The sequence below is a fragment of the Pantherophis guttatus genome, chromosome 8 (assembly GCF_059756535.1).
Source record: "Pantherophis guttatus breed Tessera chromosome 8, ASM5975653v1, whole genome shotgun sequence".
In the NCBI taxonomy this organism is placed as follows: Eukaryota; Metazoa; Chordata; class Lepidosauria; order Squamata; family Colubridae; genus Pantherophis; species Pantherophis guttatus.
The window spans coordinates 29122021-29135201 of NC_142070.1; the positions used below are offsets into that span (position 1 = coordinate 29122021).

The 13181-nt window shown below is 34.2% G+C and overlaps 1 protein-coding gene across 4 annotated transcripts in view; it reads left to right on the forward strand.

Moving 5' to 3' along the window:
* NR3C2 (nuclear receptor subfamily 3 group C member 2) overlaps positions 1-13181 on the forward strand; it is a 172828-nt gene that overhangs the window by 122973 nt on the left and 36674 nt on the right. For all 4 annotated transcript variants that reach the window (XM_060686873.2, XM_060686870.2, XM_087874516.1 and 1 more), the window contains exon 4: positions 6047-6163. In XM_060686873.2, the coding sequence (XP_060542856.2) occupies positions 6047-6163 (117 nt within the window). The remainder of the gene's footprint in view (positions 1-6046; positions 6164-13181) is intronic.

Sequence of the window (13181 nt, forward strand, 5' to 3'; positions counted from 1 at the left end):
TCCCCCCCTTTTTTTTTGGTACCAATAGTACAGGTCCTATTATATTTGAAGCTGTATCTTTCGATATTCTGGTCTGTGTCTTTAAAGTTTATCACAAATTTGGTGAATTGCATACCAGGAACTTTGGTGTTGTTCATACTATTTTGGATTCTTCAACATCCCCCACCCCCAATGTAGAATTTACAATCATAATGTCCTTTATTTATCCTCAATCAATATGTGATCCTATAATAAAGCATCCCCTGCTTTTGAATTTTTCATATTATCTCCATGATGTCCTTCAATTGAAAGAGAAAGAGCGGGCAACTGTGCTGGATTTAGTTTAGTGACTGCAATTTTTTATTTCTAACCTTATAGGTTTAATTTAATTGTAATAATTTTTCAATATTGGCAGTGGGGTATACGTCAATTAATCCTATATTGCTGTCAAAAATCATAACTTGATACACATTAAAAATATGTGTTAAAATATTCTTAGAATATTCTCCAATCAACAAAATGTAAATTTGCCCTATAGAACTGAAGCCTCTTAAAGATCTTGTCAGCAGATATATCCATGTGACATTTTAAAAGAAGACTTCATTTGGCACATACTGATTTATATAGTTTTAAAAGATGGAAACTTTGTAAAACTTAGAATAAAATGTCCTTTCAATAAACATTTGACAAAGGCTTCATCTAAGTGTATTTAGCCCACAGATGCCTTGTTCAGTTTAAGGCTCATTATATTTTTATGCTATAAATATAATGTGAATATGTATTGTATATGTTTTCCATATCGCTATTTCGTCTTGACCGCGAACTAACAAGAATTAGAACCAACACCAACATCCTAATTAAAGTTAAATATGGGACAATGCTACTTAGTAAAAAAGAACAAGATAAACATTAGGTTGAACATTATAGTAACATATTGAACCAATCTAGCCCATCAACTATATATGATTTTGCCAATATTGCACAACCAGAGGAACCTGATGTCAGTATGGAACCAATTACAATTACTGAAGTTCAGGACACAATAGAGTTGTTTAAAAATGGCAAACCACCTCGTTTAGATCAGATATCTGCAGAGTTCTTAAAATATGGTGGAGATCGTTTGGTGCAAGAGCTCACTGTGGGTGACAGGAATGCACCTCTGAAGATTGGAGCAGGGAGTAATCATTAAAGTACCAAAGAAATGGAACATCAGTGATTGTAACAATTGAAGAGGTATAATGTTGCTATCAGTCACTGGAAAAATTCTGTGCCTTGTATCGCTCAATAAATTGCAGTGTCAAGTGGGAAACACACCAGCATGAAGAAGAAGCAGGATTCAGAAAAGATGCTCTTGTAACAACCAGAACCCGACCTTAAGAAATATCATCGAACAGAGTATTGAATTCCAGAAGTTAGTGGTAATCAATTTTATTGACTTTAAAAAGGCATTTGACTCAACTCATTGAGAATCACTATGGAATATTGTAAAATCCTATGGTATTCCTCAATGTTTTTATCAACATCTTGAAGAGTCTGTATTATAATTCCAGCTGTTATATATGAATGGAATCTAGAGACACAACCTTCTTTAATGCCAATACATGAGTAAGATAGAAATGTATACTATCGCCATTCTTGTTTCTCCTGTCCATGGGCTTTGTTATGCATAGAGCGATAACAAAGCTTTGGCATCACATGGATAACAGTTCATTTAACAGATTTAGATTTTCCAGATGATGTTGCATTGCTTGGTGAAGCAAAAGGTGCTTGCAAGAAATGACCACCAGTTTAGATAATGACACCAGCAAGATTGGCTTACATATACATTTGAGAAAATCAAGACCATTTATGCAAGTAGGAAGTGCTCAGGGAAATATAACAGTCCTATAATAGTCCGTGGCCTAGCTATAGAACAAATCCAACAATTTATTTATCTTGGTAGCATTATGTCTATCAATGGAGATACAGATATGGAAATTAACTATTGAATTGGAATGCAGTGGTCATGTTTCAGTGCACCTGCCCAATTTGGCAGCCATAAGTATTACTACAAAGATAAAACTGTTCAAGAGTTTGTCATACCATATATTTGTCACGCAATATATGCTTGTGAAACATGGAAGTGTACAATCAAGATGATTAAATGTTTTCAAACAATGCTGCTTGAGAAGAATCCTCAGTGCCTTTTACAGTGACCACATCACTAATGAAGAGGTACTACAAAGATCAGATTTGGAACACCTATCAAGTATGATGAATGAACATTGAATGCAGTTTGTTTACCATGTCTTACCATGCCTAAAGACCAGCATCCAAAAATTGCACTATGTTTGGATATCTCCTGGAGGAAAGAGAAAACAAGGCTGGCCTTGGAAAACTTGGTGCCAAACATTTAAGGAAGCTCTTAAGATTATTAATGTCTCTTGAGACACTGAAGATGCTGAGAATGATTGAAAAATTAAATGTTATAGAACATCAGATTTGGAAATCCATAGGTTTTCACAGAGTAGTTTAAATCATTCTTGGGAAACTGCAAAATATTTCAACATTCTTAATTTTCCAGACCGAAGAAAGTGTTTCAAGGGTTAAATGCAAAATCCTTCAATTTGCTCTTTTGCAGATAATATCCTAATATCTCATTAGCGGAGCATACCTGCCTGTGAAATCTGTGAAGAGATAGAAATAGTCCATCGCTTACATATTGTAATTCTATAGGGATGTTCAGAAAATATACCTTATTCTTTCAGTGTCAATACACAGCAAGAATATATAATTATATAATAATTTGTATAATTTATAATATGTTCCAGGGGTTGAAATCTAAAATTTGTTACTACTGGTTCTGTGGGCGTGGCTTGGTGGTAGTGATGGTAATGTGATGGGTAGGCGTGGTCAATTTTTTTTAAAATTATTTTTTCTACAACCTCTTTGGCGAAGAGGTTGTAAAAAAATGCTTTCAAAAGGCTCTGACGATCCCAGCTGAGTTGCCTGATCGACAGAGGTTTTTTTTCTTTTAAATGCCTCTGACGATCAGGCAACTCAGCTTGGATCGTCAGAGGCATTTAAAAGAAAAAAAGGGGGGGTTTTCTTTTAAATGCTTCTGATGATCCAAGCTGAGTTGCCTGATCAGCAGAGGCTTTTTTTCTTTTAAAAGCCTTTGACGACCCCAGCTGAGCTGTGCGATCATCAGAGGCTTATTTTTTTTACTTTTAAAAGCATTTTTTCGGCCGAAGAGGTTGTAGAAAAAAATGCTTTTAAAAGGAAAAAAAAAAGCCTCTGATGATTGTGCGGCTCAACTGGGCATGTGGGGGTGGGGGTGGGCAGGGATTTTTGCTACCGGTTCTCTGAACCACCCGCCTCCATCGCTACCAGATTGGGCGATCTGGTCCGAACCAGGAGCATTTCACCCCTGATATGTTCTCTAAAATGTACATTTATTTATCACTTGTACAGAAGTTCAACTTTGACTTCCAGCAATGAAGAGGCAACAGCTAATAACTAATGTTGTTCAGACAACTAAGCCTATTATTTATATTTTTATGTAATTTCCTGATTGTTGATTAAAATAAGATTGACTAATCAGATTTAGAACTACTAAAGCTTCCTATCTGAAAAACATCCTTATGAAAACGTACGTATGATCATTGTGTAATTTGCAATTTTTCCACTGTGTATCAGATTTTTTAAAGAAAGGGTTATTATGCTTATGCCCAGATACACTAAAAAAATATTTTAAAATGTTATTTTATATTTCAAAATCTTATTAGAGCCTTTCATCTTTGTATGTAAAATAGCTCTATGTATTATGAGGAGTGCTGTAGTTTACTTCCTTATTAATTATTTAGTCTGTATAACTTTAAGTTCTAGTGTTATGGAAGAAGTTAGTTTCTGTACTTTCTTATTATACCCATAATTTGAACAGTACATGTACATACAAAAGGGTATGGCTTTGGGTGCTCATTTGTGATTGTCATCTTAACTTTTTTTAATCCCCAATGCATATGTTGCTGGGGGGGAAATAGGGAAGCAAATATAAAATACTTGTAGCTTCCATTTGCAAGTGTACTAGGCAAACAGCAGGTATTGGAGCATTCCTTTCAATGCACATTCCGCAGTGAAAGCTCACTTTCCTGTAGTCTCTTCCTTTTTAGTTAATATAAATACAAACATCCATTTCCTTCTTGCTAATTATTCCAGCTCTGGGGTGAGCATTCTTAAGGGAAGTAGGGGAAAGGACATGTCCTTTTATCCAGTTTCTTTATGAGTCAAATTCCAGAAATCTTCCCCGGTGTTTGGGTTCAGTAGCTGTTTGGGATCATATCTTTTTGATGCTTTTAAAAAAAAGCTGAACTAAAATAGTCAGAATCACAAGATTTTCCCTTAGTGACCACTTTGCCTAATCACTAAGTTGCAGAAACCAATTGCATACAATCAGTGGTGGGTTTCAAAATTTTTTACTACCGTTCTGTGGGCATGGCTTGGTGGGCGTGGCATGGCTTGGTGGGCATGCCAGGGGAAGGATACTGTAAAATCTCCATTCCCTCCCAAATCCAGGGGAAGGTTACTGCAAAATCTCCATTTCCTTCCCATCAGCTGGGACTTGGGAGGCAGAGAATAGATGGGGGCTGGGTCAGTCAGAATTTTTACTACCGGTTCTCTGAACTACTCAAAATTTCTGCTACCGGTTCTCCAGAACTGGTCAGAACCTGCTGAAACCCACCTCTGTATACAATGTGTTCTAAGTGACTAATGGTGAGCAGGTGAGTGTGTGTGTAAGAGAGAGAGAGACAGAGACAGAGAGACACAGACAGAGAGAGAGTTACTTTTTCATCCCCATCGGTCACTGTTCGAAGCTGTGACTAAAAACATCGACAAATTGATAAATTGAGTCTGAGCATTTGTAGTGAGAACTCTGGATTGATTTGTTCAGTTATCCACTAATTTATTTGCATGGTTATACAATGGTATTCTCAGGATTCTTCTCCAACCCCAGTGTCCCAAAGCATCATACATTTTCTATCCTCCTTCAAGTTCTACAGAGCATCACAGAGAATTCCACTTCTTCATTTTATCTTTTTCTAGGCCTTCATGGCTGCTCAACCAAGATCTAGTTTGTAATGTAATTCTTGATTGCCTTTTTATTTACTGATGATAGTTGAGCCTAAAAGACGAAAGCTATGTACAATTTCATTATCAATTCTAAGACTGGTGGTTCTTTCCATTGTCTTGCAAGTTATTTTTTCTCAATGGTTCAGTTCCTATTCAGCCTATAAGTTGTATAAATAATGAAAGCACATACAGACCTGGATCAGTCCTTTGCCAATTTGGAGCCCATCTGGTTTGCCATGTACTTTCCATAGTGTGACATCATGAGCTGCATATATGTTTGTATAGGGACAATGAGATGCTCTTGGATTTCCATTTTAACAATCACATTCTACAACTTGACATGGTTGACACAGTTGAAGGCCTTTCTATACAATTGTGGATATGCTTATTTCATGCATGTTTAAGCTTTACTTGGTTTTTGACAGGATGTGATGTATAATTCGCTTTGGCATACAAAGCCTTTTTATACCTCTTCAGATATCTTTATTTGTGATAGTATCATGTGGCAATCTGAATGAACTTGAGTTCATTGAAGTTTGTATCATAATACATTCTTGGACTTTATAAAATTCCATCTGAAATATATTATGCATGATAAGGTTTCACCCTTTAGTATCACTGATTTTAAATATGTGGATGTGGGTGTGATTAATTTATTAATTTAATTATTTATTGAACACAACATTGAATATTGTGTTTTCAAAATTGTTATGAGCAGTTATTTTAAAATGCTCTAGAAGATTTAAAAATAATAAAAGTTATAAAAGTTGGAAGAGGAATTCTTTCATGTTTAGAGCTGTAAGTCTGTATTGTGAACAGTTTATTTATTGTATATTGTTAAATATTTTATAATTTAATTTATTTAATAAATAAATTGAATTTATTTAATAATTTATATTTTATATAATTTATTTAATAAATAAAGAATTTATTATATTCTGTCTTTTATTTATTGCAGGGCAGCACAATTATTTATGTGCGGGACGAAACGACTGTATAATTGACAAAATTCGAAGAAAAAACTGTCCAGCTTGCAGATTACAGAAGTGTCTTCAAGCTGGAATGAATTTAGGAGGTAAGTAAACTATGATTATTAGTACTTTCTATTATTTTTCATTTTATTTCGCAAATATATGTTACACCTGATTCTTTTTAAACTAGTATTAGATAGATGAACTTGGAAGCTCTGTCCTGAATTCCTTTACTGGGAAAGAGACATTCTATAAAACATCATAAACGGGGGTGAAATGCTCCCAGTTCAGACTGGATTGCCCAATCCAGTAGCGATGGAGGCGGGTCATTCGGAGAACTGGTAGCAAAAATCCCTGCCATCCCCCCATTCCCATCTGAGCTGCACAATCATCAGAGGCTTTTTTTTTACTTTTAAAAGCATTTTTTCTACAACCTCTTCAGCCGGAAAAATGCATTTAAAAGTAAAAAAAAAGCCTCTGATGATCAAAAAACCCTTTTTTCCTTTTAAATGCCTCTGACGATCCAAGCTGAGTTGGATCGTTTAAAAAAGCCTCTGCTGATCAGGCAACTCAGCTGGGATCGTCAGAGCCTTTTGAAAGCATTTTTTTTTACAACCTCTTCACCGAAGAGGCTGTAGAAAAAATGGTTTTAAAAGTAAAAAAAAAAAAAATTGGCCACGCCTACCCAGTCACATTACCCCCCCACCATGCCACACCCACAGAACCAGTAGTAACAAATTTTAGATTTCACCACTGATCATAAAATCTTACTGTCATTCTCATTTTAAAAAAATAAACAATGGTTCAGAATAAGAACAATGAGAGTTAGATGATGACTGAAATTTTAGTGGAAGATCAGGCAGCTAATTGGACTGAAATATTGGATAGGACATGTTGGATGGATTTTCTTTCCTTGTTTTATTGTTTTTGTGGTAGTGCTGTGAAAACATTCCAATAAAATATCAGGTTTAACCAGACAAAAACTATGTATTATCTGCCAGATCTCCTGCTATGTTCCAGCTTAGAAAAAAATTAATTATAGTAAAAATATGGGGAAAGTATAATTTAATTGCATAACTATACTGATAGTATTTTAATTATATTATTTCATATTTATCCTGTTAAATAAGTAGCATAACTTTCCAGTTCACTTTTTAAAAGGGAACTGAATAATTAAAGTTTTGCCCATTAAAAAAAAGATGAATAGAATAGAATAACAGAATTGGAAGGGACCTTGGAGGTCTCCTAGTCAAAACTCCTGCTTAGGCAGGAAACCCTACACCACTTCAGAAAAATGGTTGTCCAATCTCTTCTTAAAAACTTGAATGAAATTGGAGATTATCAGAATGCAGAATGTCCTCACTTCTGAATCTTTTGTGTTTGGGCATTTGTATAAGTCTTCCTTCAGAAGAAGGGAAAAAATTATCTTGCTCATTAAAGTGAAAGCAGCAATTGAATCTGGAAGCTTCATCAGATTGATGGAAGTTATATTGTGGCATTGCAATGCAAGATTTGACCTTTCCATATATGCATGTGTGTGTTGTGTACAAAAGAGATGGATGATATATGTTGTGATATATGTTTCCTTAGTTGCTTCACACAAACATCTATCAAGGCTGAAGGGATTCTTGCAGCACCTTTCTAACACATTTTATTAAAAGGCCTAACATTAATAATCTGTGGCTGACTTCACTAACAGCTCATAAAAGCTTATACCTTTTAATAAAATTCGCTAGCCAGAAATGATCCTATTTGATTTCCGGCTTTTGGCACCATAGTTTGACATGGTTCTCCTCCTACATTGCCATGAAAAGCAGCTCCCAAATTTATGTAAATACAGAGTATAACTGAATGACGTAAAATAACACATATTGATTTCATGCGTCTCTTCAAAAAGTTGTATTTTTCTATTCTTGTGCTCTGATATTTCAGTGTAGCACATCAGAGAAACAGAGAGGCATCTCTTCATTTATTTGCAATTTTATATATATATATATATATATATATATATATATATATATATATATATATATATACATATGTATGTATGTATGTATATATATATGTATATGTATATATGTATATATGTATATATGTATATATATATATATATATATATGTTTTTCTTCTAGCCAGGTTTTCCCTACGTAGCCAAGGTTTTTTTGTAGCTCCAGCTCAGTAAAAAACCTTGGCTACGTAGGGAAAACCTGGCTTGCAGAATTCCAGATGATCACAAGGCTGTAGTTTTTTTATATCTTCTTGTGCCAAATACTTGTAATCTGTATTTTTGCAGAACAGAAATGGTAACTAGTAGTTACTTATTGTAAAAGTTTCTTTTGTCTGCAGTTTCTGCAAAGTGTACTTTATTATATATCACTCAGACATGAGAAGTTGTAATGGGTTTAAACTATAGATGGCTTAAATGGGTAGAAGAATCCTTATTATTGTAGAATAGAAAAATAAAAAAAATAAAAGTTACTCTTCAGTAAGAGGTGGAATCAAGGAGTGGAGCAAGAGAATCTTGAGGCTAGAATGAAAAATAGGGATTGGTTTCTAGGACTTGAAAAGTTCAGCCAAAGGGAACATTTGGGTGTGGAAGCAACAAGAGAGCAAGTTGAAAAGAGAATGGACCATTCTTGGCTCTGGTTGAGACAAAATTGTTTGAACAAAGTTAGCAGGAGAGTTGGCTGACAATGCATAAGCTAGCTAGAGAATAGTGCCGGAAAATGAAAGTGGGGTGAAGGTGGATGTAATAAAAGATCTGTTTGTTTTGCTGAATTTTAAAATTCAGAAAGCTTGCTTAAATAATTTAAAAGTGCATTTCTAGACATTTGACATAGTATGCTAATACATAAAAATAGTTTACATTTAGCAATTATTTATACATTTCATATGAATATGGGTCTGATTAATCAGTTGATTTCATCCTATTGATTAATTTAATTATATTATAATTATATTATTCCAGAGTGAATGAATAATGATGCATACAAAGATCTACATTTATGTTTACTTTTTATTAAATAAAAAGAGCTTATACAACAATAGCAATAGCACTTAGATTTACATACCGCTTTACAGCCCTCTCTAAGTGGTTTACAGAGTCAGTATATTGCGCCCAACAATCTGGGTCCTCATTTTACCCACCTTGGAAGGATGGAAGGCTGAGTCGACCTTGAGCCTGATGAGATTCGAACTGTCAAATTGCAGGCAGCTGGCAGTCAGCAGAAGTAGCCTGCAGTACTGCACTCTAACCACTGCTCCACTGCAGCTCATACAGTGTAAAAAGAGGCTCACATTCTGTATAGTCTAAATGCATGTTAATTTTTCATATAAAGTTATGTTAATAAATAACTAATAATTAATTATAAGAGATACCTTTAACACCACCAAACAGCAGCATCTTCCAGGTCCTTGGAAAGGATTCAATAGATGAATAAAAATACCAAATAAAAATATAAACATCTGGCTGACTGTGCCCAAAATCATAATAATGAAAAGAATATATCTTGGAATTCTAAAGTTAAAAGGGGCCATTTAGGCCACTGAGTCTACTTTCCTGCTAAATGCAGGCATCGAAATTAAAGTGTCATGAAGAGATGGCTGTCTAGCTTCTACTTGAATACATCTGCTGAAGAAGAGCCCATCACCTCCCTGGCTAATTGCTTACGTTGTTGAACCGTTCTTACCATTAGGAACTTTCTTCTAACATTTAACAAGAACTTCTTTTCCAAGAACTTAAATGCATTTTTCAGTGTTCTCTACTCTGGAAGAAGATAAAACAGGTCTCGGTCTTCTTTTATGCGACTCCCTTTCATGTATTTGAAGAGTGCTATTATATCTACCCTCACTTATCATTTCCTGAGGGAAAATACTCAGCCTCTTTGGTTCTTCTTCGTAAATCAGTTGCTGCTCCCTTATCATTCGATTGCTTTGTCCAATTTCTCTGAATCTTTCATAGAACATGGTGCTTGGTACCACTCACTGCGCCAATAAACTTTGATAAGGAGAAAATAAATTATTTCTCGAGATTTGGGTATCACTGCTTGGTGAAACCTAAAATTTCTTTTTCTTTTTTTTTTTTTTGCAGCCATCAATTGCTCAGTTTGTGCCAAACTGTTATTGTAACAAACTATTGTTTAAAAATATTTTTAAAAATATCATTATCATATGATATTTCCTATGTAGTAACTCTGTTTTTTGATGTTTATTTCCTCAGTGAAGAATGTTGAACATGTCCGTTTTAAATTTCATTCTTACATTTAGCCCATTTATTGAACCTATCAATTTTATTACTTTCTCCTCTATTTCATTCAATTTTTGCAAATTTCATAAGAATTCTTTCCACTTCTTCATCTATTAATTAATTAATTAATGAAATTATCCAGTAATGACCGTTAGTCCACTCCATTTGATACTTTTCTTTAATTTGATGAGAATCCACAGAGAAGGGCTTTTGAGCTAAATATGTATCCACTTAATTGTCATGCCATATGGTTAACATTTAAGTAGCTTGCTAATCAGTATGTGATTGGATACTTTATCAAATGTTTTATATGTACTGTGTCTAAATAAATCATCTATTATATTACGGAACTTATTTGATCAACAGGCACCTCTTTTGTTCTACCAACTTGTATTCTTTCTTTCTGATTTGGTCGTCTTTCATTTCCTCTGTCTTATTTTCAAGTTTTCTGTGTAGCCATTTTGAGTTCTTTTTTTGTTCCTCCATTTGTTATTCTCCATTGAGATTGTATTAGTTCTTTCTTGAGGAATGCAACTTATCCTGAGTTCTTTTTCCCATTATTTTTCCTGCTATGAGATCCTATTTAACATGGCTCCAAATTTACTAAAATTTGCTTTTCTAAGTTTAAGACATATGTTTGATTATGTTTTAGTTTCTCTTTAAATCAAAAACTCCAGCATTACATAAGTCCTATTACTTCCATTTCCTCTACTAAATCTTCTTTATGGTTAAAATCAAGTCCATATTAGCTGATCCTCTTGTGTCTTCTTCTACTGGACTGGAGAACTTGCTGGAAGGATCATCCTTGACAGACTTTTTCATCTAAGAAATTTTGAGTTTTTCTCATCACTACAATATAATGCCTTTTTAAAGATCTGTAGTTTCTTTTTGGAAAGCATTATTGGTATCATCTCCTTGGCTAGAAATTAAGAATAGGCATGAACAACAATGTGGCTTCTATTTTGTTCCACTTATTTTAATCCAGCATTGCCAAATCCATTCTTCAGGCTTTCTGAATATATTTTTAACATTCAGTGGAAATGCTTTTCTCTTTCTATAGTATTGCTTCAGGTTTTTTTGAACAAATACCATAGTATGTTTCTGTTGATGTACCGCAGTCATCGTTATTCTTAGATTCTATTGTATCTTTTAAATCATATTTGTAATTTTGCACAGAGAGTTCATGTTGTTTTTACTTATATTCTGACACATTTTATCCTCCATTCATCATCTGGATAATTCAGCCATGATCAGAAAACAAATTTCTGCTCAGTATCTTTTCCAATCATTTTCAGTATTTTTTTTTTGTTTCACTTTCCTGCACTCTTCCATATATTGGAAGAACAGATAAGTCTCATGTCCCAATTTTTAAAAAGTTTTTCAAGGATACACTTTTAGCTGGTGTTTTTCTCCCTGCATGTATTAATGAGAAAAGATAACTGTCAGCAGGCTTGATAAATCTTGGAAGTTGTCCTGTCACATCCTTATTCTTCACTCCTAGTTTTCAATGTACTTTATGAACTAATAAGTATGATTTGAATACATTTGGTCCATTTCCTCATAGAAGTAAATAATCAGTTACTGTGACTATTCTCTTTGTTTTTTATTAGGATATAATTGAACCCTTTCTGTCTTGTTCCTATTCTGAAGATCTGTTTTTATTTCCTTAATACTTAGAACCTGTTTCTTACGCAAAGGTCAATAAACTGTTTGTAATATTTTTTTTGCTAGTGGATATTATTCTGATCCACTAAAGGTATTCTTGTGTTTCTCTTCCTTACAGAACAAATTAACATTTTTTATTGGAAAACTTCCTTTGGATTAATTAATCTTTATTCTTTTCCAATAATGTGTGATTTCATTTACTTCAACTCTGATAACTTGTTTTGATGGCAATGTCTTTTGTATGATGTATTTAGTTGCATTTCTTTATATATCTAGATCTAGCTCTACCCATTCACAGACATGATATAGATAGAAATGTGTGTATATATGTATGTATGCAAGTTTTGGTGTATTCAGGTCTTTTCCCGTGTACGATTGCGAGTATCTTGGTGACGTTTCGATGAGGTCCCACTCGTCATCTTCAGGCTGGTGTCTTCGGCTTCGTGCTTGTGCAAGGAAAGCGTGATCAGAGCTGCTGTCTCTCTATAAATACTGGTGGGGAGGTGTGGGGTACTGCCTTTGTTGCTGTGAGCGGGTTGGTTGCCTGTGTTGTTACATCTTGATTAGTTGATGGAGTTGGTGTTTGCAGATTAGTCAGCTGTTTCGTAACATCCTGTGTGGGTGAGGTCCTTGATGTGTGCCCATTAGTATTGTAATTGACATTACCTATAGCAGCAATCCCCATCCGTTCTGGTACCAGGGACCAGTTTTGGGGAACACAATTTTTCCATGGACTCGGTGCAGGGGAGGATGGTTTCACACACAAGCTAGATCCTGGGCATGTGGAGATGAAACTTTGCTTGCTTGCTCGCCTGCCACTTCCGTGGCTCGGTTCTTGACAGGTCACAGACTGGTACCAGTCCATAGCACAGGGGTTCGAAATCCATTGAAGTATAGGCCAAGGTATATTACAACTGAACTGAATGCATTTTAAATGACAAATCTGAAGATAATAAATAAATAAATAAATAAATAAATAAATAAATAAATAAATAAATAAATATCAGTTGCCACTGTTTCTTTGAAAAAATATTTTATATAACAATTGACGCATTTAAATAACATTAATATAAATTCATGTTTATGAAGTTTATACTATGAAGAATGGAATGTCAATAAGGAATTATAAAAATACTTATAAATTTTTATTTAAAAAAATTATAAGATAATACCAAAAAGCATATTTATATCTGTGTGTCTGGATTATTGTA